This window comes from Urocitellus parryii, chromosome 3 (assembly GCF_045843805.1).
Source record: "Urocitellus parryii isolate mUroPar1 chromosome 3, mUroPar1.hap1, whole genome shotgun sequence".
Classification (NCBI taxonomy): domain Eukaryota; kingdom Metazoa; phylum Chordata; class Mammalia; order Rodentia; family Sciuridae; genus Urocitellus; species Urocitellus parryii.
In genome coordinates, this window is record NC_135533.1 from 156,003,243 (window position 1) to 156,027,970 (window position 24,728).

The following is a 24,728-nucleotide window of genomic DNA, read 5'->3' on the forward strand; positions in this document are numbered from 1 at the left end:
CTGAGGGGCCCTGACCTCTCAACTACAATGGGATGGCAGGAAGTCACCCCCCATGCTTTGACAGGAGAGTGCAGCCTTTTGGGAGTGTTCTATAAATTAGCAAAATTCACACTGGGTGCTCTGAGCCTCCAGCTACAGATAATGTCCTATAAGTAGGCAAACATTCTCCAAAGGCAACAGGCAGTCCTCCATTGGGGGTACCCCTAGAGCCCCTCAGATGCCAATAGCAGCCTCTCCTCGTCTAGGAGCACCTGGAAGTTTTTGAAGAACCATGGGGGACCATAATGGTAACTCCCCACTCAAGAGTACTTCATACCATGAGGAAATCCATGTGTGTTACCATCAGACTCCCCCCAGGTTAATTTATTCTTGGAGCCAAGAGGTCTTTTTCTGTTTTCACTCATTTCTTTGAAAATGAAAAAAGTTAATCCCAGCCTCTTGGAAGGCTGAAGTATGAGGATCGAAAGTTTAAGGCCAGCCTGGGCAAGTTAGAAGACCCTGTCACAAAATATTAAAAGGGCTGGGGTTCCTGGTGTTGTGGTGCACACCTGTAATCAGAGACTAGGGAGGCTGAGGAAGGAGGATAGCAAGTTCAAAGCCAGACTCAACAACTTAGGGAAACCCTATCTTTGAAAAAAAAAAAAAGGTGGGGATGTAGCATAGTGGTAGAGTATTCCTGGGTTCAATCTTCAGTACAAAAAAAAAGGAAGGAAAATAAAAAGAAAAAGTTAGTGTAATAAGGTATTTACTTGTTGCCAGCAAAATGATAACAACCCAGCCAAACCAAACAGAACCAAAGCAGGCATCTGCTCCCCACAAAAACTTTATATGTGTTTTCAGGTTGGATCTTAGCCTGCTGCCTGTATAGCCTGGTAGACTAGTGACAGGATAGTGGACTCCCAGACAAGGTGATGCCCCTTGGAACACTCTGCTTTAGCAAACCTCCTTGGTCTATTCAAATTTGCTGATTCTGTTGTCCTGAGGAACTGTTCAGATAGGCTCCCACTTCCTGTCTGATATCTCCTTTAACCCACTGCCATAATGCCTAAACTTAACTGAGCAGATGTCTCTTATCCCAAAATGCCTCCACTTAAGTCTAGAAAAGTGTATTTCAGAACAAGAGACTTGAAAACTTTATAATGGAAGTTCCCCCAAGGGTTTACTAACAACCATGTTAAAGCTGGAATGCAGTTTTTGAGCAGTTTAACCACTTAGCCACTGAGCCACATCCCCAGCCCTATTTTGTATTTTATTTAGAGACAGGGTCTCACTGAATTGCTTAGCACCTCAGTTTTGCTGAGGCTGGCTTTGAACTCGCGATCCTCCTATCTCAGCCTCCCAAGCCTCTAGGATTACAAGCGTGTGCCTGGCCTTCAGCTTTTTAAAAATATTTTACTTAGGGCCTTGCTAAACTGCTAAGTCTGGCTTTGAACTCGCGATCCTCCTGTCTGAGCCTCCAAAGCCTCTAGGATTACAGGCATGTGCCACAATGCTCGGCTCAATTAGATTTATATACACTAGCAATGAACTATTCCAAAATGAAATTAAGAAAACAATTTTGTTCATATTACACTAAAAAGAATAAGATACCTAGAATAAATTTATTTACAAAAATACTAAGATATGCTGGGCACAGTGGTGCACACCTCTAATCCCAGTTACTTGAGAAGCTGAGGCAGCAGGATTGCAAGTTCAAGGCCAGCTTCTGCAATTTAGCAATAAACTGTCTCAAAATATAAATAGGGATATAGTTTAGTGGTGAAGTGCCCCTGGGTTTAATCTCAAGCATCAGTGGGGGAAAAAAACTAATAAATTTAACTAAATGTAAAATATGTACATTGGAAATTGTTAAATATTGTTAAATTAAAGACAGCCTAAAAAATGGATGTTCCATGTTCATAGAATGGAAGACTCTTCTTTGACGACTATTTTTTCCTTTTCTTTCATTTTGTTTTTTCATTAAGCAAGTGTTGTGCCACTGAACCACATTCCCAGCACAAGTGTCAGACTTTGTATTGTTAAAATGGCAGTATTCTCCCAAATTAGTCCAAGGGCTCAGTGAAATTCTTATCAAAATCCCAACTGCCTATTTTGCAGAAATTATTAAGCTGATCCCAAAGTTCATATTGAAATGCAATGGACCCAAAATAGCCAAAACACTTTTGAAAAAGAACAAAATTGGGCCTGGGATGTAGCTCAGCGGTAGAGTGCTTGCCTGGCATGTGTGAGGCCCTGGGTTCAATCCTCAGCATCACATGAAAATAAATAAATAAAATAAAAGGTATTGTGTCCAACTTAAAAAAAAAAAAAAGAACAAAATTGGAGGATTCACAATTCTTAGTTTCTAAATTGTCTACAAAGTTATAGTCATCAAGACTGTGGTATTGATATATGGGTAGACAAAAATTAATGGAATATGATTGAGAATCTAGAAATAAATCCTTAGGTTTATGAACAGTTGATTTTTTTTTGAGAGAGAGAGAGAGAGAGAGAGAGAATTTTAATATTTTTTTTTAGTTTTCGGCGGACACAACATCTTTGTTTGTATGTGGTGCTGAGGATTGAACCTGGGCCGCACACATGCCAGGCGAGCGCGCTACCGTTTGAGCCACATCCCCAGTCCCAACAGTTGATTTTTAAAAAAAATATTTATTTACTTTTTAGTTGTGGTTGGACACAATATCTTTATTTTCTTTATTTATTTTTATATGGTGCTGAGGATTGAACCCAGAGCCTCACACGTGTTAGGCAAGTGCTCTACCACTGAGCCACAACCCCAGCCCAACAGTTGATTTTTTAAAAAATAGGTTTTATTTATCAGAGACATTTTAGTTTCATAGTAATACTGAGTAGAAAGTACAGAGAGTTCCCATATACTCTCTGTCCCCAGATACACAACTTTTTCCACTATTGATTTCCAGCACCAGAGTGGTACACTTGTTACAATTGGTGAACTTACATAGACACATTAATAAAAGTCCAAAGTCCATACCTCATATTAGGATTCATTCCTGGTGTTTCACATTCTATGGATTTAGACAAATGTATAATAACATCCATATATAATTATGGTATCATGCAGAATAGTTTCACTCTCCTAAAAGTTCTCTGTGATCTACCTATTCATCCTTCCTTCCCCTCAATCCTTGGGAACACCTAATCATTTTTATTGTCTCCATAGTTTTGGGGCTAGGGTTGTGGCTCAATGGTAGAGCACTTGCCTAACGTTTGAGGCACTGGGTTCTGTTCTCAGCTCTGCATATAAATAAATAAATAAATAAAGGTCCACAATTTTGCCCTTCCCAGGGTGTCATATAGTTGGAATTATACAGCATGTAGCTTTTTCAGATTGTCTTTTTTTCGGGGGGTGGGTATTAGGGATTGAACTCAGGGGCGCTTGACTGCTGATCCACATCCCCAGCTTTGTTTTGTATTTTATTTAGAGACAGGGTCACACTGAGTTGCCTAGCACTTTGCTTTTTTCTGAGGCTGGCTTTGAACTTGCGATTCTCCTGTTTCAGCCTCCCCAGCTGCTGGGATTACAGGCATGTGCCACCATGCCTGGCTTCACATTGGCTTTTTTTTCCCCCACTTAGTAACAGGCATTTAAAATTCCTCCATGCCAGGCTGGGGATGTGGCTCAAGCGGTAGCGTGCTCGCCTGGCATTCGTGCGGCCTGGGTTCGATCCTCAGCACCACATACAAAGATGTTGTGTCTGCTGAAAAACTAAAAAGTATTATAAAAAATAAATATTAAAAAAATTCTTGGGCTGGGAATGTGGCTCAGGCGGTAGCGCGCTCGTCTGGCATGCGTGCGGCCCGGGTTTGATCCTCAGCACCACATACCAACAAAGATGTTGTTGAACTAAGAAATAAATATAAAAAAAAAAAAAATTCTCTCTCTCTCTAAAAAAAAAAAAAAATTCCTCCATGCCATAAGGCACAGTGGCACACATGTGTAATCCCCCAAACTGGGAGGCTGAGATGGGAGGATCCAAAGTTCAAGGCCAAGGGCTGGGGCTGGGGCTCAATGGTAGAGCACATGCCAAGGCTCTGGGTTCAATCCTTAGCACCACATAAAAATAAATAAATAAATAAAATAAAGGTATTGTGTCCAACTACCACTATATATATATTTTTTTAAAGAAAGTTCAAGGCCACCAACAACAACCCTGTTTCAAAATAAAAAATAAAAAGGACTGGGCGCTGAGTATGGTGGTGCACACCTGTAATCACAGCTGCTCGAAAGGGCGGCTGAGTCAGGAGGATCACAAGTTCAAAACCAGCCTCAGCAAAATCAAGGTGCTACTCAGTGAGACCCTGTCTCTAAATAAAATACAAAACAGGGCTGGGGATGTGACTCAGTGGTTGAATGGCCCCTGAGTTCAATCCCTGGTACAAAAAAAAAGTCTTTCATGCCTTTTTATAGCTTGATAGTTCATTTCTATATAATATTGACTAATATTTAATGATCTGGATGTACTATAATTTATTTACCCATTCATCTACTGAAGGACATATTCAATTGTCTTCAGATTTTGACAATTATGAATAATGCTGCTATAAACATTCATGTGCAGGCTTTTGTGTGGACATGTTTTCAACTAATTTGGGTGAATAACAAGAATGATTGCTAGATTTATATTGAGAGCATGTTTAGTGCTGGGGTTGTGGCTCAATAGTAGAATGCTTACCTGGCACGTGTGAGGCACTGGGTTTGATCCTCAGCACCACATAAAAATATATACAAATGAAATACAGATAAAATACTCTTTTTTTTAAAAAAAAGAGTATGCTTAATTTTCTTTTTTTATATTTATTTTTTAGTTTTTTAGGTGGACACGACATCTTTATTTTATTTTTATGTGGTGCTGAGAATCGAACCCAGTGCCTTACCTATGGTAGGCGAGCACGCTACCACTTGAGCCACATCCCCAGCCCAAGTATGCTTAATTTCTAAGAAACTACCAAAATGTCTTCCAGAGTGTCTGTACCACCTTGCATTGCCACCACCAATGAATTCCTGTTGCTCCATATCCACACCAGCATTTGGTATTATCAGTGTTCTGGATTTTGGTCATTCTCATAGGCATATGGTATATGATAGCATCTCATTATTGTTTTATTTTGCATTTTCCTAATGAAATGTAGTGTTGAGCATCTTTTCATATGTTTATTTGCTACTGTGTGTGTTCTTTGGTGAGACTTCTATTCAGATCTTTTGTTTTTGCTCAATTTATAATAGTTGTTCATTTATTTTTCTTTTCTCCTTTCCCCCCTTCCTTCCTTCCTACCTTCCTTCCTTCCTTCCCTTTCTCTGTCTCTTCTCTCTCTCTCTCTTTCTACGTGCTGCTGGGGATTAAACCCAGGGGTTCAAGCACTGTGCTACATCCCCAGCATTTTTTGTTTGTTTTTTGAAACAAGTACTCTCCAAGTTATCCAAGCTGGGCTCAAACTTCTGATCCTCCTGTTTCAGCTTCCCAAATTGCTGAGATTACAGAAGTATGCCACCATGCCTGGCTTGATAGGTTGTTCATTTTCTTACTGTCAAGTTTAAAGAATTCTTTGTATATTCTTTGTATATTTTGGATAATAGTCCTTTATCAGAGGTGACTTTTGCAAATATTTTCTCTCAGTCTGTGGCTTGCCTTCTCATTCTCTTGATGGACAATTGATTTTTTTTTTTATTTGTACCGGGGATTGAACTCGGGGGCACTGGACCACTGAGCCACATCCCCAGCCCTATTTTGTATTTTACCTAGAGACAGGGTCTCACTGAGTTGCTTAGCACCTCAATTTTGCTGAGACTGGCTTTGAACTCACGATCTTCCTGCCTCAGCCTCCCGAGCTGTTGAGATTATAGCGTGCGCCACCATGTCTGGCTTGGACAATTGATTTTTAAAAATATTTTTTTAGTTGTAGATGGACACAATACCTTTATTTTGTTTATTTATTTTTATGTGGTGCTGGGGACTAAACCCAGTGCCTTACATGTGCTAGGCAAGTGCTCTCCCACTGAGCTACACCCCCAGCCCTGACAATTGATTTTTTAAAAAATTTATTTAGTTGTAGATGGACACAATACATTTATTATTTATTTATTTATTCATTGTTATGTGGTGCTGAGGATTAAACTAGTGCCTCACACATACTAGGCAAGCACTCTACCACTGAGCCACAACCACAGCCCCCCATCCCCCAACAATTTTTTTTCTTTTTTTCAGTACTGGGATTGAATTCAGGGGCACTCAACCACTGAGCCACATCCCAAGCCCTATTTTGTATTTCATTTAGAGATAGGGTCTCACTAAGTTGCTTAGCACCTTGCTTTTGCTGAGGCTGGCTTTGGATTCATGATCCTCCTGCCTCAGCCTCCCGAGCCACTGGGAGTACAGGCATGCACCACTGGGCTCAGCCAGACAATAGTTTTTTTTTTTTTTTTTAAGTTGTAGATGAACATACAGTATCTTTATTTATTTTTATGTGGTGCTGAGGATCAAACCCAGTGCCTCACACATGCAGGGCAAGTGCACTGCACTACAATCCCAGTCCCTAACAATTGATTTTTTTTTTTAGTTTTTTAAAAAAATATTTGTTTAGTTATATGTGGGCACAATATCTTTATTTTGTTTATTTATTTTTATGTGGTGCTGAGGATCGAACCCAGGGTCTCACACTTTGGAGGCAAGCTCTCTACCGCTGAGCCACAACCCCAGCCCTGACAACTGGTTTTTGAGAAGGGGAAAGAGTAGTCTTTTCAACAAACTATACACATGCAAATGAATCCCCTACTTCCTATCACATACAAAAATTAATAAAAATCTAATACCTAAATATAGAAGCTAGTACTATAAAAGTCTTAGGGAAAAAATAGGGTTTAATCTCCATGACCTTGGATTAGGCAATGATTTCTTAAATATGATGCCAAAAGTTCAAACAACCAAAGAAAAGTGGAGATAACTTAAGCTTTTTCAAAATAGAAAACTTGTGTGCTTCAAAGTATAACACTGAGAAAATGAAAAGGCGTGAAGCCCTGGGTTCAACCCAGAATACCCTTGCAAAAAGAAAGTGAAAGGATAAAGCACAGAACAGGAGAAAATGTTTGCAAATAATATATCTGATAGGGTGATCGTATCCCAGAATATGTAAAGAACTCAGATTAAGCAACAAAAAGATAAACAGTACAATTTAAAAGTGGGTAAAGGATCTGAAGGAAACATTTCTCCCAAGAAAATATACAAATATCTAATAAGCATAGAAAAACTCTTGACATCATTAGTTATTAGGGAAACACAAATCTCCCACAATGACACACCACTTAGTAGTGAATATTAAGATAGCTAGAGTAACAAAGTCAGATAATAAGTGTTGGAGACAAAATGGAATTGTTGGAAACTTCATACTCTACTGAGGGGAATGCAGCTGTTTTGGAAGAGTTGGGTAGTTCTTCAAATTTTTAAACATTAAGATTCTTTATTATACAGTCATTTGCTTCCAGGGATGTATATCCAAAAGAAGTAAAAATACATGTTCATACAAAACTTGTATGCAAATTTTCATAGCACTGTTAATCATAATGCATAAAAACTCATTCTATAGTTTGGATAATTCTCCCACAAAGGTTCATATGTTAACTGCTTGGTAAAACTGGGCACAGTGACATATACCTGTAATCTGGTCAATTTGGGATTGAGGCAGGAAGAACTCAAGTTCAAGGCCAGCCTGGGCAGCTGAGCAATACCTTGTCTCAAAATAAAAATAAAAAGGGCTGGGAGTATAGCTCAGTGGTAGAACACTTTCCTAGCATGCATGAGGCCCTATCTTCTATCCCAAGATCTGCAAGGAAATAAATAAATACACAAATAAATAGCTATTTCTATGGTCTTTATATTTGTCTCCTTTTGGTCCTTTCTTCTGCATGAAAATTCCAATTCGTTTACATTAATACTTCAAGTAACTAAGCAAAGTGGTGCTTTTCTTCTATGGAGAAGAAAATTTATCATTTATCATTATCATTTTATCATTTTATCATTTATCACTATAGCCTGTTGACTAGTTAACTTAAAAGCACTTGAAAACATACTACAGTGACGCAGTCACAACAATGTTTATAGCAGCTCAATTTACAGTAGCCAAACTATGGAACCAACCTAGGTGCCCCTCAACAGATGAATATATAAAGAAAATGTGGTATATATACATAATGGAATATTATTCTGCCATAAAGAAAAATGAAATTATGGCATTTGTCAGTAAATGGATAGAACTGGAGAATATCATGATAAGTGAAATAAGCCAGTCCCCCAAAACCAACCAGGCACAGCGGCACACACCTGTAATCCCAGTGGCCCGGAAGGCTGAGGCAGGAGGATTGGGAGTTCAAAGCCCCTCAGCAACTTAATGAGGCACTAAGCAACTCAGTAAGACCCTGTCTCTAAATAAAATACAAAAATGGGCTGGGGATGTGAATCAGTTGTTAAGTGCCCCTGGGTTCAATCCCTGGTACCAAACAAACAAACAAACAAAAAAGCAACCAATGGCCAAATGTTCTCTCTGATATGCAGATGCTAAAATATAATAAGGTAGGGGAGGAGAAAGAATGTAAATTCAGTGGATTAGACAAAGGGGAATGAAGGGAAGGAAGGGGAGATGGGAATAGGAAAAACAGTAGAATGAATCAGACATAACTTTCCTTTGCTCATATATGAATACATAGCCAGTGTAATTCCACATTATGTACAACCAGAATGGGATCAACCAGAATGGGATCATAATTAGAATGGGTTGTACTCCATGTATGTAGAATATGTCAAAATGCACTCTACTGTCATATATGTCTAAAAAAAAAGCATCTGAAAAAACAGCAGGTGCAGGATAACCCTGATCTTCATGTTATTTCTTAGGATCAGATTAAATGCCCATGTGAAAAATACAACATCCTTAACCTTGAGTTTGAGAAATTGAGATGAGAGAATTCTACACAGACTTTGTTAAAAATAGCCCTATCTTTTAAGTATCCCCACATAATTGAGCTGCCTCTTCACAACTTACTATTCTTTGACCAATTCAGTATATAAGTAATTGCTTCTTTGAGTCTTCATTTTCATATGAGGGCTCCTGGGCCATGTAAAACTGGTATCAAATAATTTGGTACACTCCTCTCCTGTTAATCTGTCTCATGTCAATTTAATTCTCAGGCCCATAAGAGACCCCAAGAAGATGGAATTAGAGTTTTACTGTCCCTACAGTTTCTGGCAAGAGAATAGGATCCTAAAAGTCTGGAGTGTTCCCATTTGCTCTGGAGACTGCAGATAGGATCCTGGAAAAACTGCCAAAGCCAGAAAAAGGTAGAAATTCTTATTAAAGTGAGCACTACTGGAGTTCATTCTGGAATGCCTGATTGTGAGAGGAAGGTAAATTTTTTTTCCTTGTCTTTTCCTTTCCAAATTAGTTTTGCCAGGAAAAAAATATTTGTAAGAATGAACTCTTTGGGCTGGGGTTGTAGCCCAGTGGTAGAACACCTTCCTAGCATGTGTGAGGCACCTCATATAAATAACTAAAATAAAGATCCATTGACAATTGAAAAATATTTTTTAAAAGAATGAATTCTAATTTGGAGTGAACATCTTTATATACAGAGTTACGAAAACTTGTGCTGTAAATGAGTGTAATACATTCCACTATTGTCATGTATGTAAAAAATAAATTTAAAAAGGAATGAATTTTTTTAATTTTTGCTCTGTGAATTTGGTTCTGAGTACCCATTGCTTATTGATCCATAGCCTCCCAGGAATCCCCTTTGTTTCTTTTGTCTTTATCTTCTGTGTGGTTTATATCATGAGCAGGAAAAGATAAGATTCTCCTTTTGTTTTATGTCTTGAGATCTTGACTTTGTGACCAAAACACATAATCATTCTGGTCTTCACCAGCTAAGGGGTGCAGTTTGTCATGCTGGTACCAGGCAGCTAGCCAGCTGGAATCAGTAACACAAAGGGTCTCTTTGTCCAAAGGTATCAGTTCTCAGGGGAGTTTGTCTTAATTATCTCCAATCTTCCTTGCCTTGTTAACAATGAGGGCCTTTGCTATCTAAGCCTATTTTGGAGGAGATTTTGAATCTTAAAACAGATTGCATCTTTTGCACTTTGAAATGCACTTGTGTCCATAGTTTGTTGAACCATAGAAGGCCTCTTGGTTTCAAGTCATAAAAAGACTCACAAAGTAAGTATATATTTGAAGATTTAGAGTTTTGTATCTAAAAGATTGTGGGGTTTTTTGTTTGTTTTTCTTTTTTTTTTTCTTTTCTTTTTTTCTTTTTGCAGTGCTAGGCAAATGCTTTACCACTGAGCTACAACCCCATCCCACTTCCTTCCTCCTTCTCTGTCTCCCTTCCTCCTTCCCTCTTTTCCTGCTCTTTCTTTTCTTTTCAGTGCTGGGGATCAAACTCAGGATCTTGTACATGCCAGGCAAACGCTTTACTACTCAGGTATATTCCCGGGCCCAAGTGCTTTCTTTCTTTCTTTCTTTCTTTTTTTTTTTAAGACCACTTGATTCCAAAAATCTATCCTATTGGTACATATAGAAAGATCAAATTTTAAAAGGCACACAAAGGAATATATAATGGTTATGTGAGAAATAGAAAGTCTAGGGGTCCATTTTCAGAGTATAGTATTCAGCCTTAATTAGGTCCAATTGTAGTAGTTCTTCCCTTTTGCCTGCCCTAATTCTAAAATTAGCCAATTGTGTAGATTGTTCCATTGTTTTCTCCAATCAGGGTGAAGGGCAGTTTAGCATTAGGTATATAAACTAGGGGGATTGTGCACCCAGGAGGGTTTGCTAACCAGGTTCCTGTAACATACTATTCTGGCAGAAGTAAAGGTTTGCTTTACCCACTCTCTTTTGAGCACACGTTTGATTTCTTGGGGTATCTGGTTATTTCTAACAGTTAGCTTTATGAGTCCCTTAGCAAGATTAAAGAACAAAAATTAGATATAGAAGACAAGTTTAAGTTTTTATCCATTATAAATTCTCCTATTATGCCCACCTTTGTTGCCCTTTACTTCTGATTGCTTGTCCTTAACCTCCCCAGAAGATCTTTTGGATATTTGGGCCTCTAGATCAAATGTCTTGTCAATATCTTGTCTTATCTCTTTAGCAAATTACTTTCACTCCTAAAATTTCCTCCCAATTTCTCTAAATATCCTTTAAACACCCAGATGCCTACTTTAGCTTCCTTTTCCCTGTAAAATTTACAGGAAGCATGCCAGCCTGAACTCCAGGCCCAAGATAAACAAGTTATTTATGTAAATGCTGACAGCCAGAAGATAAGCCTGACAGACTCCAAGAACATGCAACCAAGTTTGCTTTACTGTATCATACATATCCTCCTACTACATGAGGTTCTGTAATCAAACTTCATCACCTCTAATTCTTTCTGTATTTTTGGCCCAATCTCTCTCTCTCTCTCTCTCTCTCTCTCTCTCTCTCTCTCTCTCTCTCTCTCTTGTTCAAACTAAGATCTGTACTTGGTAGGCAAGCATGCTATCACTGAGATACATCCCAAGTCCTTAATTTAGAATCTTTAAGAGGGAGAGCATCTCTTCAATGATTAGTAGTGATACAAAGTAGAAGTAACTAACTTCTGAGTTCAATCCCTGGTACCAAAAAAATATGTGAATAAAAAGTTGTTTCAGGGGGCTGGGGTTATGGCTCAGCAATAGAGCACTTGCCTAACACATGTTAGATGCTGGGTTCGATCCTCTGCACCACATAAAAATAAATAAATAAAATGAAGGTATTGTGTCCAACTACAACCAAAAAACAAATACACACACACACACACACACACACACACACACAGAATGATTCAAATAAGATAGAACTGAAAAGATATAAAAGTTGAAAAAATAGAAAGCAAAAGAGAAAGAGAGATTCTTTTGTGTGTGTGCTGCTGGGATTGTACCCAGGGCCTTGTGCATGCGAAGCAAGCACTCTACCAACTGAGCTATATTCCCACCCCCAAAAGAGAAGATCTGTATGTTCATGATGACTAAGTTCAATAAACTCATTATAAGAGTTATTTAAATGACCGAAGCTGGGCACAGTGGCCTGTAATTCAAGTGACTTGGGAGGCTGAGACATGTTCCAGAGGATAGCAAGTTCAAGGTCAGCCTCAGCAATTTACTGAGCAACTTAGTGAGACCCTGTCCCCCCAAAAAATATTTAAAAAGGTCTATGTGGCTGAGCATGCTGGGTTCAGTTGATCATGTGACCAAACAAGAGTGAGTTGCATAGGGACTTAAGATTCTTATCAGCCTACTATACTAATAACATCATCAGCACCTATAACAGATTGCCAAGTAGTCCTTATGTATAGTTGCATAAAGCTGAGCCTGCAAAGTCTTTTATTAGATATCCACTTTGTAATCCGGACGCCCAGTAAAGCTTGGTAGAGGCGGATTTTTGCAGAAGAACAGATAGGGTTCGTGTGGAATACGCAACTGTAATATGTCCCTCTCCCCTAAGCAGAGTTCCTTCTTGGTCCGGTGGCATCAACACCGCAAGCCCAGGCCCACCTCTCCTCGCCAATGATGCAGTAGGATTTCCCGCCTAAAGTGAAGACCAATCAGAAGGATTGCTTTGCCATTCAAGGAAGATGGCCCATCACGATTGGGGGCTCAGCCCGCGGCCCCGCCCTGGAGCTGTTGGAGCCAATGGCAGTCATGCAGATGATGAGCCAATCAGGACCTGGCATACTGCGTGGCAGTCGGCAGTTGAGCGTGGAGCGTTGAACTGAGAGAAGGTGAGAAGGCAACGTGCTGCTAGGAGGAAGTTATCATGGTAAGTACTCGGCTGGAGGGTATGGGATGGCTTGGGAGGGACATCTGTGATGTGGGAGACCAGAGTGAATCTGAGCAGTGGCGAGGCCACTGAGGACTGCCCCTGGGAGGCCGCGCTGGCTCTTGCCCGAGGAGCATGGATTTCGGGCTGTACCTGAACATACAACGGCCTGTGCCCACTGCCCTCTGCCTTTCCCAGGCTCGCCAGGCAGCAACCAAGAAAGCTTCCCAACCTTTCCTTTCCTAACAGAGTTGCCCGTAAAGCTATGAGCTCCTCACGAGGGCATTTACAAATACAGGTAGTATTTACAACGTCTTTACGAAAGAATAATGGAAAAAAACCTCCATTAGAGTTTTGTTGTTTATACTTCCAGTTTAAAAAAAATGCAGAACCAAACAAACGGGAATAGATATGGTTATTCTCGTCTCCCTTTTTTTGTACTAGAGGTAACTTTGCTTTTTCCTCTTGCAAAAAAAAGTCTGCTGGTGCAGTGGTGAATGCCTGTAGTCCCAGCTACTTGGGAGGCTGAGGCAGGAGAATCACTTGAGCCTAAAAATTTGAGAACAACCTGAGCAACATAGTGAAAGCCCCAGTAGGCTTTCTCCGAATTGGCGTATGAAGATCTGCATTGTTAGCCAGGTGCGGTATTGTAATCAGAGCAACTCAGGAGGCTGAGGCAGGAGGCCAGCCTGGGCAATCTAGCGATCTAAGGATCCCATTTCAAAATAAAAAAATGAAAGGAGTTAGGGATGTAGGTCAGTGATAGAACAATGCTAGGTTCAATCCCCAGTATCAGGGAAAAAAAAAAAAAACTGAAAAAAATCTGCACCGTTTACTGTGGCATAATATTCTCTGTGTGGCTATACCTTAATGTGTAGTTTATTTTATTTTTAAGTATTTATGTATTTTTTGTAGTTGGACACAAACCTTTACTTCACTTATTTATTTATTTATTTTAAATATTTATTTTATTAGTTGAAGTTGGACACAGTACCTTTATTTCCACTTATTTATTTTTATGTGTTGCTGAGGATCGAACCCAGGGTCCCGCTCGTGGGAGGCGTGTGCTCCACCACTGAGCCACAACCCTAGCCCCCACTTATTTATTTTTATGTGTTGCTGAGGATTGAACTCAGAGTCTCGCACCTGTGAGGCCAGCGCTCTACCGCTGAGCCACAACCCCAGCCCTGTGGTTTATTCATCCTGTCCTGTTTCACTGGATCTTTGGGTAATTTCTAATCATTTTACACAGAAAGCTGCAGGGAGTTACCTGTACTCTAATGTAGGTGGAGTGTGATTCCAGAAATAGATGTCTGTGATTTTGTAGATGTAGTCAGATTCCTTTCCATCAAGAATAAATGAGAGGGGGCTGGGTTTGTGGCTCAGTGGTACAGCACTTGCCTAGCATGGGTGAATCACTGGGTTCAATCCTCAGCACCACATAAAATATATAAAGGTATTGTGTCCAACTACAATTACAAAATATATTTTAAAAAGAATAAATGAGAACTCCTGTTCTCCCACAGAAGGGAAGGCTTCTGTTCATTTTTATATTCCCAGCTCATAGATACCTACTAGGTAACTGTTGAAATAATCCATTAATTAATACATTACACATCAGTAGAACCCAACCAACAGCTCTACCTTTGTGCACACCTAAAACAAGTGGCACACAACCACCAGATGTGATGGCACATGCCTGTAATAACAGCTACACCAGAGGCTGAAACAGTAAGATCACAAATAGAGATCAGCCTCAGCACCTTAGCAAGATACTGTTTCAAAACTAAAAAATAAAAAGAACCAGGCATGTAGCTCTGTGGTAAAGCACTTCTGGCTTCAATTCCTGGAATGAATGAATGAATAAATAAAACAAACAAATGGCACACAAAAAATGGTCTTATGTGGAGAAACACCAGAAAGACTGTTCTACAGAAATTGACACAGTCCAGTTTTAATTTTCTCCAATTAACTGAGGCTGATAGCCAGTCATTTCAGCCTCAATTTCCTCTTCAAATTAATATTTATGAAGTTTTTTCTTTTTTGTGTGTGCTAAGGATTGAACCCAGGGCCTTGCATATGTAGGCAAGCACTATATCACTGAGCTACATCCCCATCCATTTAAAAAATTTTTTGTTTTGAGACAGAGTCTTGCTAAATTGCCTAGACTGGCTTTAAACTTGTGATCCTCTTCCCTCAACCTCCAGAGTCGCTAGAATTTCAGGTGTACACCACCATGTCCAACAAAATTTATAAAGTTTGATGGCTTTAAAACTTTATAAAAACATATGATTATATAAAAAATATGACTAATCTTGACATTTTGTCTCTATAAAAGTTGGTTTTGAGGACTGGGGCTGTAACTCAATGGTAAAGCATTTGCCTCGCAAGTGGGTTAGAACCTTAGCACCACATAAAAACAAAAGATAACTGTGTGTTCACCTACAACTAAAAAAATTTTTTAAAGTTGGTTTTGAGGTTTTTATTCTCTTATGGACAGAGCTTCTTAACTTTTAAAGGTGAACTTTTTTGTCTACTAGGGATTGAACCCAGAGGTACACTAAGCTACATCCCCATCCCTTGTTTAAAAATTTTAACTTTAAGACTGGGTCTCACTGAGTTTGTTAGGACCTCTCTAAATTGCTGAGGCTGGCCTTGAACTTGCAATCCTCCTGCCTCAAGTTCTGAGCCGATGGGATTATAGGTGTGCCCCACCACACCCAATTTAAAGGTGAATTATTCTAAAAGGAAAATACCTCTATCATCCAGTAAGTAAAAAAGAAGCTTCAGGAATAGAAGAAATATGTGCATTTTACCATTGTAGGAGCTATTATTTTTAGCAAAGGCTTTGTTTGAGAAGAGAGAGAGAGAGATAGAGAGATAGATAGATAGATACAGACAGGCGTAGTGGTAGAGTGCTTGCCTAGCATGCATGAGTCCCTGGGTTCCATCCATGGCATCACACATGAGCAAAAAAGGACAACCAACATGATGATTGATCAATTAATTAATACACTTACAAAAAAGCTATTCAGCCGTTGTTGTATGATACAGTCAAGTTGAAATGCTTAATATGATTTCAAAAGTTCATAGTGGCCTGGGGATGTAGCTTAGTGGTAGAATGCTTGCCTAGGTTTAGTCCTCAGTATGACAAAAAAGAAAAAAGTGTGTAGTACTTAGTTGAATTATTTAATTAGAATTTTTTTGTGGTGGGAGGTGGTGAGTATAAACCCAAAGAGCTGATCTGTGAGAAAACATGTTAGGCACTTTTCCTTTGTGTTAGAAAGGTTTGTGATAAAGGAAATGCCAGTAACAGAAATTGCTCAAAACCCTACTTATGCATTCTAGTGTCTCATCACAAATTGATTATCTGGCCTAGTACGTGCCAGTAATCTTAGCTATCTGGGTGGCTGAGGTAGGAGGTGGAAAGTTAAGGACTTCCTCTGCAACTTAATGAAACCCTATCTCAAAATGAAAACTACATAAATAAAAGGGCTGAGGTTGTAGCTGTGTTAAATCCCCAGTAACAAACAAAACAAAAAACCTTAAACTATCAGTTGTGTCTTAACCATTTGTCTTAAGTGTACTAAGAAGAAGCAGAATTTCTAGGCTTTACAAGGAGCTTAAAGACAAAGAGACAAACCCACTCCTGGGTTAGGAGCTTTGAAACAACTGATAGTTTGAAATTTCTGAGCCATGATGTGATCATAGTTACATGAGGGGACAATAATACACTTCTTTAAAATTATCTGGATTTTCTTAATGAATATAATACCTTTATCTTATTTTTATGTGGTGTTGAGAATCGAACCCAATGCCCTATATGTGCTAATAAGCAAGTGCTCTACCACTAAGCTACAACCCCAGCCCTATCTGGATCTTTATGTGGCCATTTTCACTGCTTGTTTTTTTTTTTAATTCTTGCTATCCCTTCTGAGTGGCTTTGGTAAAATGTTCGAGGATTTTTGTCCATTCCATTTGTTGTTGAATTTATTGACAAAAAATTACAATATTTCTTTATCTTGAAATACCTCAGCATCAGTAATAATCATCTTTTTTTTGAGAGAGAGAGAATTTTTTAATATTTATTTTTCAATTTTCGGTGGACACAACATCTTTATGTGGTGCTAAGGATCGAACCTAGCACCCCGCACGCGTGCCAGGTGAGCGCATTACCACTTGAGCCACATTCCCAGCCCATCTTTTTTTCTCATTCCATTTCTAGTAAATTGTCTAAGCCTTTTCTGGATCAGTTGGGCTTGGAGTTCATCAATTTCATTGGACTGTTCTAAGTACCAACTTTTGCTGTCACTGATTCTAATATTTTTCTGTTTTTTTTTAATTTTATTCTTGCTCTTTATTATTTTTTTTTCTGCTTAATTTAGGTATTTTCTCTTTTTTCTAGTTTCTTAAGATGGAAGCTTCAGTCATTGATTTTTAGGTTTATAAAAGGAGAGTCTACGAGTCATTGATCTGTAGTTTTCTTTGATTTTTGGTATTAAGGTAATGCTGGCCTCATAGGAAATGTTGTTCTTCTGAACGAGTTGTATGTGTCATGGATTTTAGACTTCTTTTTAAGTATTTTTTTTTTTAGTTGTAGATGAACACACAGTATCTTTATTTATTTTTATGTGGTGCTGAGGATCAAACCCAGTGCCTCACACATGCGAGGCAAGTGCTTTACCACTAAGCTACAGCCCTAGCCCCTGATTTTAGACCTTTTAATTTTTTTAGTTTTTTTTTTTTTTAGTATTTTTGTAAGTTTCTTTCTAAGCTCTGTTTAAGCTGCATCCCACAAAAATTTGATGTTATATCTTCATTTTCATTCCATATACTTTGCAAATTTCCCTTACTGTTAGCTTTAAACATTTGGGAATTATCCAGATACCTTTGTTATTGATTTCTAATTCTAACATTCAGAAACATATTTTGTTTTATCTGGATTTTTAAAAAATGTATTGAAATTTATGACCAGTTGAGAATATGATCTATTTTAGAAAATTTTCCCTAGGCAGTTAAAATGTATATTTTGCTGCTCTTGCAGTGTGGAGAGTTCTATAAATGTCAGGTCATTGTGGTTGACATTGTCTAAATCTTTTATATCATTACTGATTTTTGTGACTTGTTCTGTTGGTTATTGAAAGAAGAATACAAGAGTCTTTAATTGATTATGGATTGTATGTTTCTTCATTCAAATTTTAAAAAAAATTTTTAGTTGTAGATGAACACAATACCTTTATTTTAAAATTTATTTTTATGTGGTGCTTAGGATCGAACCAAGTGCCTCAAACATGCTAGGCGAATGTTATTCTACTGAGCAACAAAACAACCCCAGCCCTCTTCATTCAGTTTTGTCAGTTTTTGCTTTGAATGATTTGAAATTCTGTGTTAAAAATTTATAAAGATAAAAAAAAATTTATAAAGATAGCAATGCATAAACATTAAGAATTATTGCCAGATGTGATAGTGCACTACTGTAATCCCAACAGTTTGGAAAGCTGAGGCAGGGGGATCATGAGTTCAAAGCCAGCCTCATCAACATCGAGGTACTAAGCAACTCAGTGAGACCCTGTCTTTAAATAAAATACAAAATGGTGATGTGGTTCAGTGGTTGAGTGCCCCTGTGTTAGACTAGGATGCAAGAAAAGACCACTGACTCCAATTAAAATCAAATTAAAGCAAGCTTATTATTTCGATGGCCGGGCTGCCTCTCCCACCCAAAACCTCGGGAACAAGACAGCAGCTGCGGCTTTCCTGCAGCCCAGCTTTATAGCCCAGAAAGTTACACAAAGGGGAGGGGGTTACAGATAACAGAACTCTGACAAGCATAACACAAATGGTAGTTTACATTTTTTTGCTGACCCCGACATCAGAATTTATGTAGATCATTAGAGCCTTAGAGAAGGTCGTTATCTGGCCAGGGAAGGCCAAGATTTGTGAGGTGTCACTAAAGTTTCAGAGAGGGCTGCTATCTGGTCAGAGAGCCAGGCATGGGTGAGATCAAGGCATGGGCAGGCATTCCAAGCAGGTTCAGAATTTGCAGTAATTTATAGTAAAGTGGAAATTATCTTTTCATGGCTTTGTGGCGAGATGGCTCCCAATTTTAAGAAAAGATCAGGTTCGGCCTATCTCCTGAGTTTAATCCCTGTATCCCCCATCAAAAAAGAATTATCATACTTTCTTGATGAATTGACCCCCTTTTCACTATGACCTTCTTTTTCCCTGATAAAATTCTTCCCTTTAAAAACTATGTTGTTAGGTCAAAAAGTAAAGAAGATACTCCATTAAAACTGAATCAAAGGAAAGCTAGAGTGACTATGCTAATGGTGTATCTTTTTTACTTTTTAACCTATCTCTGGGTTTCTTGTCTTTAGTGTATAGTTTAGTCTTTTTTTTTTTTTTGCCCAGTACTGGGGATTGAGTATATCAGCACTTAACCATTGAGCTACATCCTCAAACCTTTTGAAATATTTTATTTTGAGGAAGGGTCTTGCTAAATTGTCCAGGCTGGTCTTGAACTTGTGATTCTCCTGCCTCAGCCTCCCTATTAGCTGGGATTACAGGCAGGTACCCCATATCCATCTTGGTCTTGCTTTTTAATCTATCTGAATCTTTTAGTTAGGTGTTTATAGTTGTAAAGACATTTAATGATTATTCAAATGGTTTGGCTTACATCTACCAGGTTGCTATTTATTTTCTATTTATCTTATTTGTTCTCTTTTTTCTTTCTCTTTCTTAAATAATTGATTATTTTTATGATTTTTAAAAATCTCCTTCATTAGTTTCTTGTCTGTATCACTTTGTTTTATTTATTTTGTGTGTGTGTGTGTTTGCTTTGGGAATGATAGCACATATATTTAATTTATCATAGTCTACACAGATTACTTTGATTTTTCCCGTTTTGTGACCTTTGTGCTATTGTCATATTTTACCTTTGTAAATCCCACAAGAAATAATTATTTTTGCCTTAATTATATTTTAAAAATGTGGTAAAAGTCTTTTATGTTTGCCCACATATTTAGCAGTTTCAGTGTTCTTCATTCTTTTGTATGGGTCCAATTTTCCCTCTGGTATTTTTTTTTTTTTTTTTTTTGCCTAAAGGGATTTCTTTAACATTTTTTTGTAGTATGATCTGCTAATGATTAAGTCTCTAAGTCTCTCAGATTTTGAATATCTTCAAAAGCCTCTATTTTGCATTTTAAACAGCTCTATGGAGGTATATTAACATAAAAGTAAAGTTCACATTTAAAAAGTATAATTTGATGAGATTTAACATAATATTAACATATTCATGGGCTAGGATTATGGCTCAGTGGTAGAGCACTTGCCCACATGTGCAAGGGGGCCTGGGTTCGATCCTCAGCACCACATAAAAATAAATAAATAAGATAAAGGTATTGTGTCCAACCATAACTAGAAAATAAATATTTAAAAATTTTTTAAAAATATATTCATAACCCATGAAACCATTACCACAAATGTTAAATGAGCATATGGGGGCAGGGCTGGGGTTGTGGCTCAGCAGGTAGAACGCTCGCCTAGCATGTGCGAGGTGCTGGGTTTGATCCTTAGCACCACATAAAAACAAATAAAATAAAGGGAAAAAAATGAGCATATCCATCACCCCCCAAAATTTCATGATGCTTCTTTGCAAACCTTTTCACCTACTGCCCTCCCAATCTTTAAATTTGCTTTAATCTGCTTTTCTTATTTTCTAGAATTTTTATATAAGTGAAATAATAAAACTCTTCTGTTGTTGCATAATCATTACTATAATTATTTTTAAATTCAACTGTGTGGATATATCAATATGATTTATTTTTACTGTTAATATATTTGTTTGTGTGTGGTACTGTGGATTGAATCTGGGGATACTCTACCACTGAGCTACATGCCCAGCCCTTTTTTATTTTTATTTTGAGACCAGGTCTCACTAAGTTGACAATTCTGCTCTCAAATTTGCAATCCTTCTTCCTCAATCTTCCAAGTAGCTGGGATTATAGGCATAAGCCATTGTGCCCAGTTTATTGCTTTATTTTCATTTTAAAAGTTAGTGTGGTGAAGTACATATGACATAAGATTTTTCCATTTTAAACATTTTTATGTGTACCACTCAGTGATGATAAGAACATTCACATGTTGTATAACCATCACCGCTATTTCCAAATTTCTTCTTAAGTGTGTAATCTGCTGTAAATCCCATTTGATATCTTTTTTTATTTCAGACTCTATTTTTTTAGATATTATCAGTTCGTGTGTTTTTTATATTAAATGTATCTCTTGTTATACCACTTTTTCCTCTACCTTCCTAAACATATGGGTATATAATATTTATTTTAATGCTCTAGTCTCTAATTCTATCATCTATATCATTTCTGGGTTTGTATCAGTGAATTTTTCTCTTCATTATAGTCAGATTTTCTCTTATTTTCTCTGAGGTTTAAATTGGATTCAAGATATTGTAAATTTTGCATTATTGGGTTTTAGATTTTGTGGGGGAGGTGTATTAATATGCCAAGAAACAGTGCCTTTTAAAAATTTTTTAAATTTTTTTATTTGTTCTTTTTAGATAAGCATGACAGAGTTATTTTGACATATATACATGGAGTATAACTTATTCTAATTAGGATCCCATTCTTGTGGTTGAACATGATGTGGAGTTATACTGGTCATGTATTCATAGATGAACATAGGAAAGTTATGTCTGGTTTATTATGTTGTCTTTCGTATTCCCATCCCATCTCCCTCCTCTTCAATCCCCTTTGTCTAATCCACTGAATTTCTGTTCTCCCCCCACCTTATTATGTGTCACCATCCACATGTCAGAGAGAACATTCAGCCTTTTTTTTGTTGTTTGTTTGGACTGGCTTATTTCACTTAGCATGATAGTCCCCAGTTCCATCTACTAACTGGCAAATGCCATAATTTCATTCTTCTTTATGGCTGAGTAATATTCCATTATGTACATGTACCACATTTTCTTTTTTTTTTTTTATTGTTGGTCGTTCAAAACATTACATAGTTCCTCATACATCATATTTCACAGTTTGATTCAAATGAGTTATGAACTCCCAATTTTATCCCGTATACAGATTGCTGTATCACATCAGTTACCCTTCCATTGATTGACATATTGCCTTTCTAGTGTCTGATGTATTCTGCTGTCTGTATTATTCTCTACTATCCCCCCTCCCCTCCCCTTTTCTCTCTCTACCCCTTCTACTGTAAATCACTTCTTCCATTTGAATTATCTTGTCTTACCCCTCCTTTCCTCTTATATGTCATTTTGTATAACCCTGAGGATCGCCTTCCATTTCCATGCGATTCCCCTTCTCGTTTCCTTTCCCTCCCACCTCTCAACCCTGTTAATGAAAATCTTCGTCTCAAGCTCTTCGTCCCTACCCTGTCCTTGTTTCCTCCCCTTATATCAGAGGAGTCATTTGGTATTTGTTTTTTAAAGATTGACTAGCTTCACTTAGCATAATCTGCTCTAATGCCATCCATTTCCCTCCAAATTCTATGATTTTGTCATTTTTAAATGCAGAGTAATACTCCATTGTGTATAAATGCCACATTTTTTTAATCCATTCATCTATTGAAGGGCATCTAGGCTGATTCCACAATCTTGCTATCGTGAATTGTGCTGCTATGAACATCGATGTAGCAGTGTCCCTGTAGCATGCTCTTATTAGGTCTTTAGGGAATAGACCGAGAAGGGGAATAGCTGGGTCAAATGGTGGTTCCATTCCCAGCTTTCCAAGAAATCTCCATACTGCTTTCCAAATTGGCTGCACCAATTTGCAGTCCCACCAGCAATGAACAAGAGTGCCCTTTTCCCCACATCCTCTCCAGCACTTATTGTTGTTTGACTTCCTAATGGCTGCCAATCTTACTGGAGTGAGATGGTATCTTAGGGTAGTTTTGATTTGCATTTCTCTGACTGCTAGCGATGGTGAGCATTTTTTCATGTACTTATTGATTGATTGTATGTCCTCTTCTGAGAAGTGTCTGTTCAGGTCCTTTGCCCATTTATTGATTGGGTTACTTGTTGTCTTATTGTCTAATTTTTTGAGTTCTTTATATATTCTGGTTATTAGGGCTCTATCTGAAGTGTGTGGAGTAAAGATTTGTTCCCAGGATGTAGGCTCCCTGTTTATCTCTCTTATTGTTTCTTTTGCTGAGAAAAAACTTTTTAGTTTGAGTAAGTCCCATTTGTTGATTCTAGTTGTTAACTCTTGCGCTATGGGTGTCCTATTGAGGAATTTGGAGCCTGCTCCCACAGTATGTAGATCATAACCAACTTTTTCTTCTATCAGATGCCGTGTCTCTGATTTAATATCAAGCTCCTTGATCCATTTTGAGTTAACTTTTGTGCAAGGCAAGAGATAGGGATTCAGATTCATTTTGATGCAAATGGATTTCCAGTTTTCCCAGCACCATTTGTTGAAGATGCTATCCTTCCTCCATTGCATGCTTTTAGCCCCTTTATCAAATATAAGATAGTTGTAGTTTTGTGGATTGGTTACTGTGTCCTCTATTCTGTACCATTGGTCCACCCGCCTGTTTTGGTACCAGTACTATGCTGTTTTCGTTACTATTGCTCTGTAGTATAGTTTGAAGTCTGGTATCGCTATACCGCCTGATTCACACTTCCTGCTTAGTATTGTTTTTGCTATTCTGGGTCTTTTATTATTCCATATGAATTTCATGATTCTTTTATCTATTTCTACAAGAAATGCAGCTGGGATTTTGATTGGCATTGCATTGAACTTATAGAGAACTTTTGGTAATATCGCCCACATTTTCTTTTTTAAAAAATATTTTTTTATTTGTAGATGGATACAATATCTTTATATTTATTTATTTTTATATGGTGTTGAGGATTGAACCCAGCGCCTCACACATGTGAGGCACTCTACCACTGAGCTACAGGCCCAGCTCCCACATTTTCTTTATACATTCATCTATTGAAGTGCACCTGGTTGGTTCTGTACTTTAGCTATTGTAAATTGACTGCTATAAACATTAATGTGGCTGCATCACTGTAGTATGTGGATTTTAAGTCCTTTGGGTATATACCGAGGAGTGGAATAACTGGGTCAAATGGTGGTTCCATTCCAAGTTTTTTTTGAGGAATCTACACACTGCTTTCCAGAGTAGTTGATCAATTTGCAGTTCCAAGAAATATTTCCTTTTGAGGTTGCTTTTACACTTTTTAAAAAATATTTTTTAGTTGTAGTTGGACACAATACCTTTATTTTATTTATTTATTTTTATGTGGTGCTGAGGATCGAAACCAGGGCCTCACACATGCTAGGTGAGCACTCCACTATTAGGCTGAAACCCCAGCCCTACATTTTCTTTTGTAGATTCAGATCAGCCTTTAGTTTAGGCCTCGCTTGGCCCTACTTATGAGGACTCCATTTATTACTCTGTGAATCAAGAAGTCTTCCCACCACAATTGGTGGGAACACAAACTATTCCCAGCCCTGTGTGAGTTCCAGGGATTGCTCTGCCTGCCCTTCCCTGGCATTGGCTTATACCTAATATACTGTACTCAACTACAGACTTCCTTGAATTCTGCTTATTTGTACAAAATTCTTTCTGCACATCTATTCCTTCTCTGCTCTGCTCCGTGGTTTCTAGCTTTTTTGCCTCACTGAGCAATGAATTCTCTCTCATCAAACCAGGGGATGCCTGGGTTGTTTGGCCTTCTGTCCCACACCCTGGTGTTCACCAGGCAGTATGGGGTGATTATAAAGCTGCTCTAGGGAACTTGCATCTTGTGCCAGCTATTGTCCAATGACTGAAAACAATTATTGTATATATCTTCTCTATTTTCCTGAGTCCTTGATTCAGACACAATAGTAAATTCAATCCTTACGTAGAAG

The 24,728-nt window shown here is 38.1% G+C and overlaps 1 protein-coding gene across 4 annotated transcripts in view; it reads left to right on the forward strand.

Moving 5' to 3' along the window:
* The window catches only part of LOC113191791 (tubulin alpha-3 chain), a 31,400-nt gene that overhangs the window by 286 nt on the left and 6,386 nt on the right, over positions 1–24,728 (forward strand). The window contains exons 2-5 of one of the 4 annotated variants that reach the window (XM_077796150.1): positions 5,370–5,528; positions 9,198–9,413; positions 10,428–10,483; positions 12,526–12,837. In XM_077796150.1, coding sequence (XP_077652276.1) covers positions 12,835–12,837 — 3 coding nt within the window. In that variant the 5' untranslated portion in view covers positions 5,370–5,528; positions 9,198–9,413; positions 10,428–10,483; positions 12,526–12,834. The remainder of the gene's footprint in view (positions 1–5,369; positions 5,529–9,197; positions 9,414–10,427; positions 10,484–12,525; positions 12,838–24,728) is intronic. The other 3 variants (XM_077796151.1, XM_077796152.1, XM_077796153.1) reach the window with 3 other exon arrangements.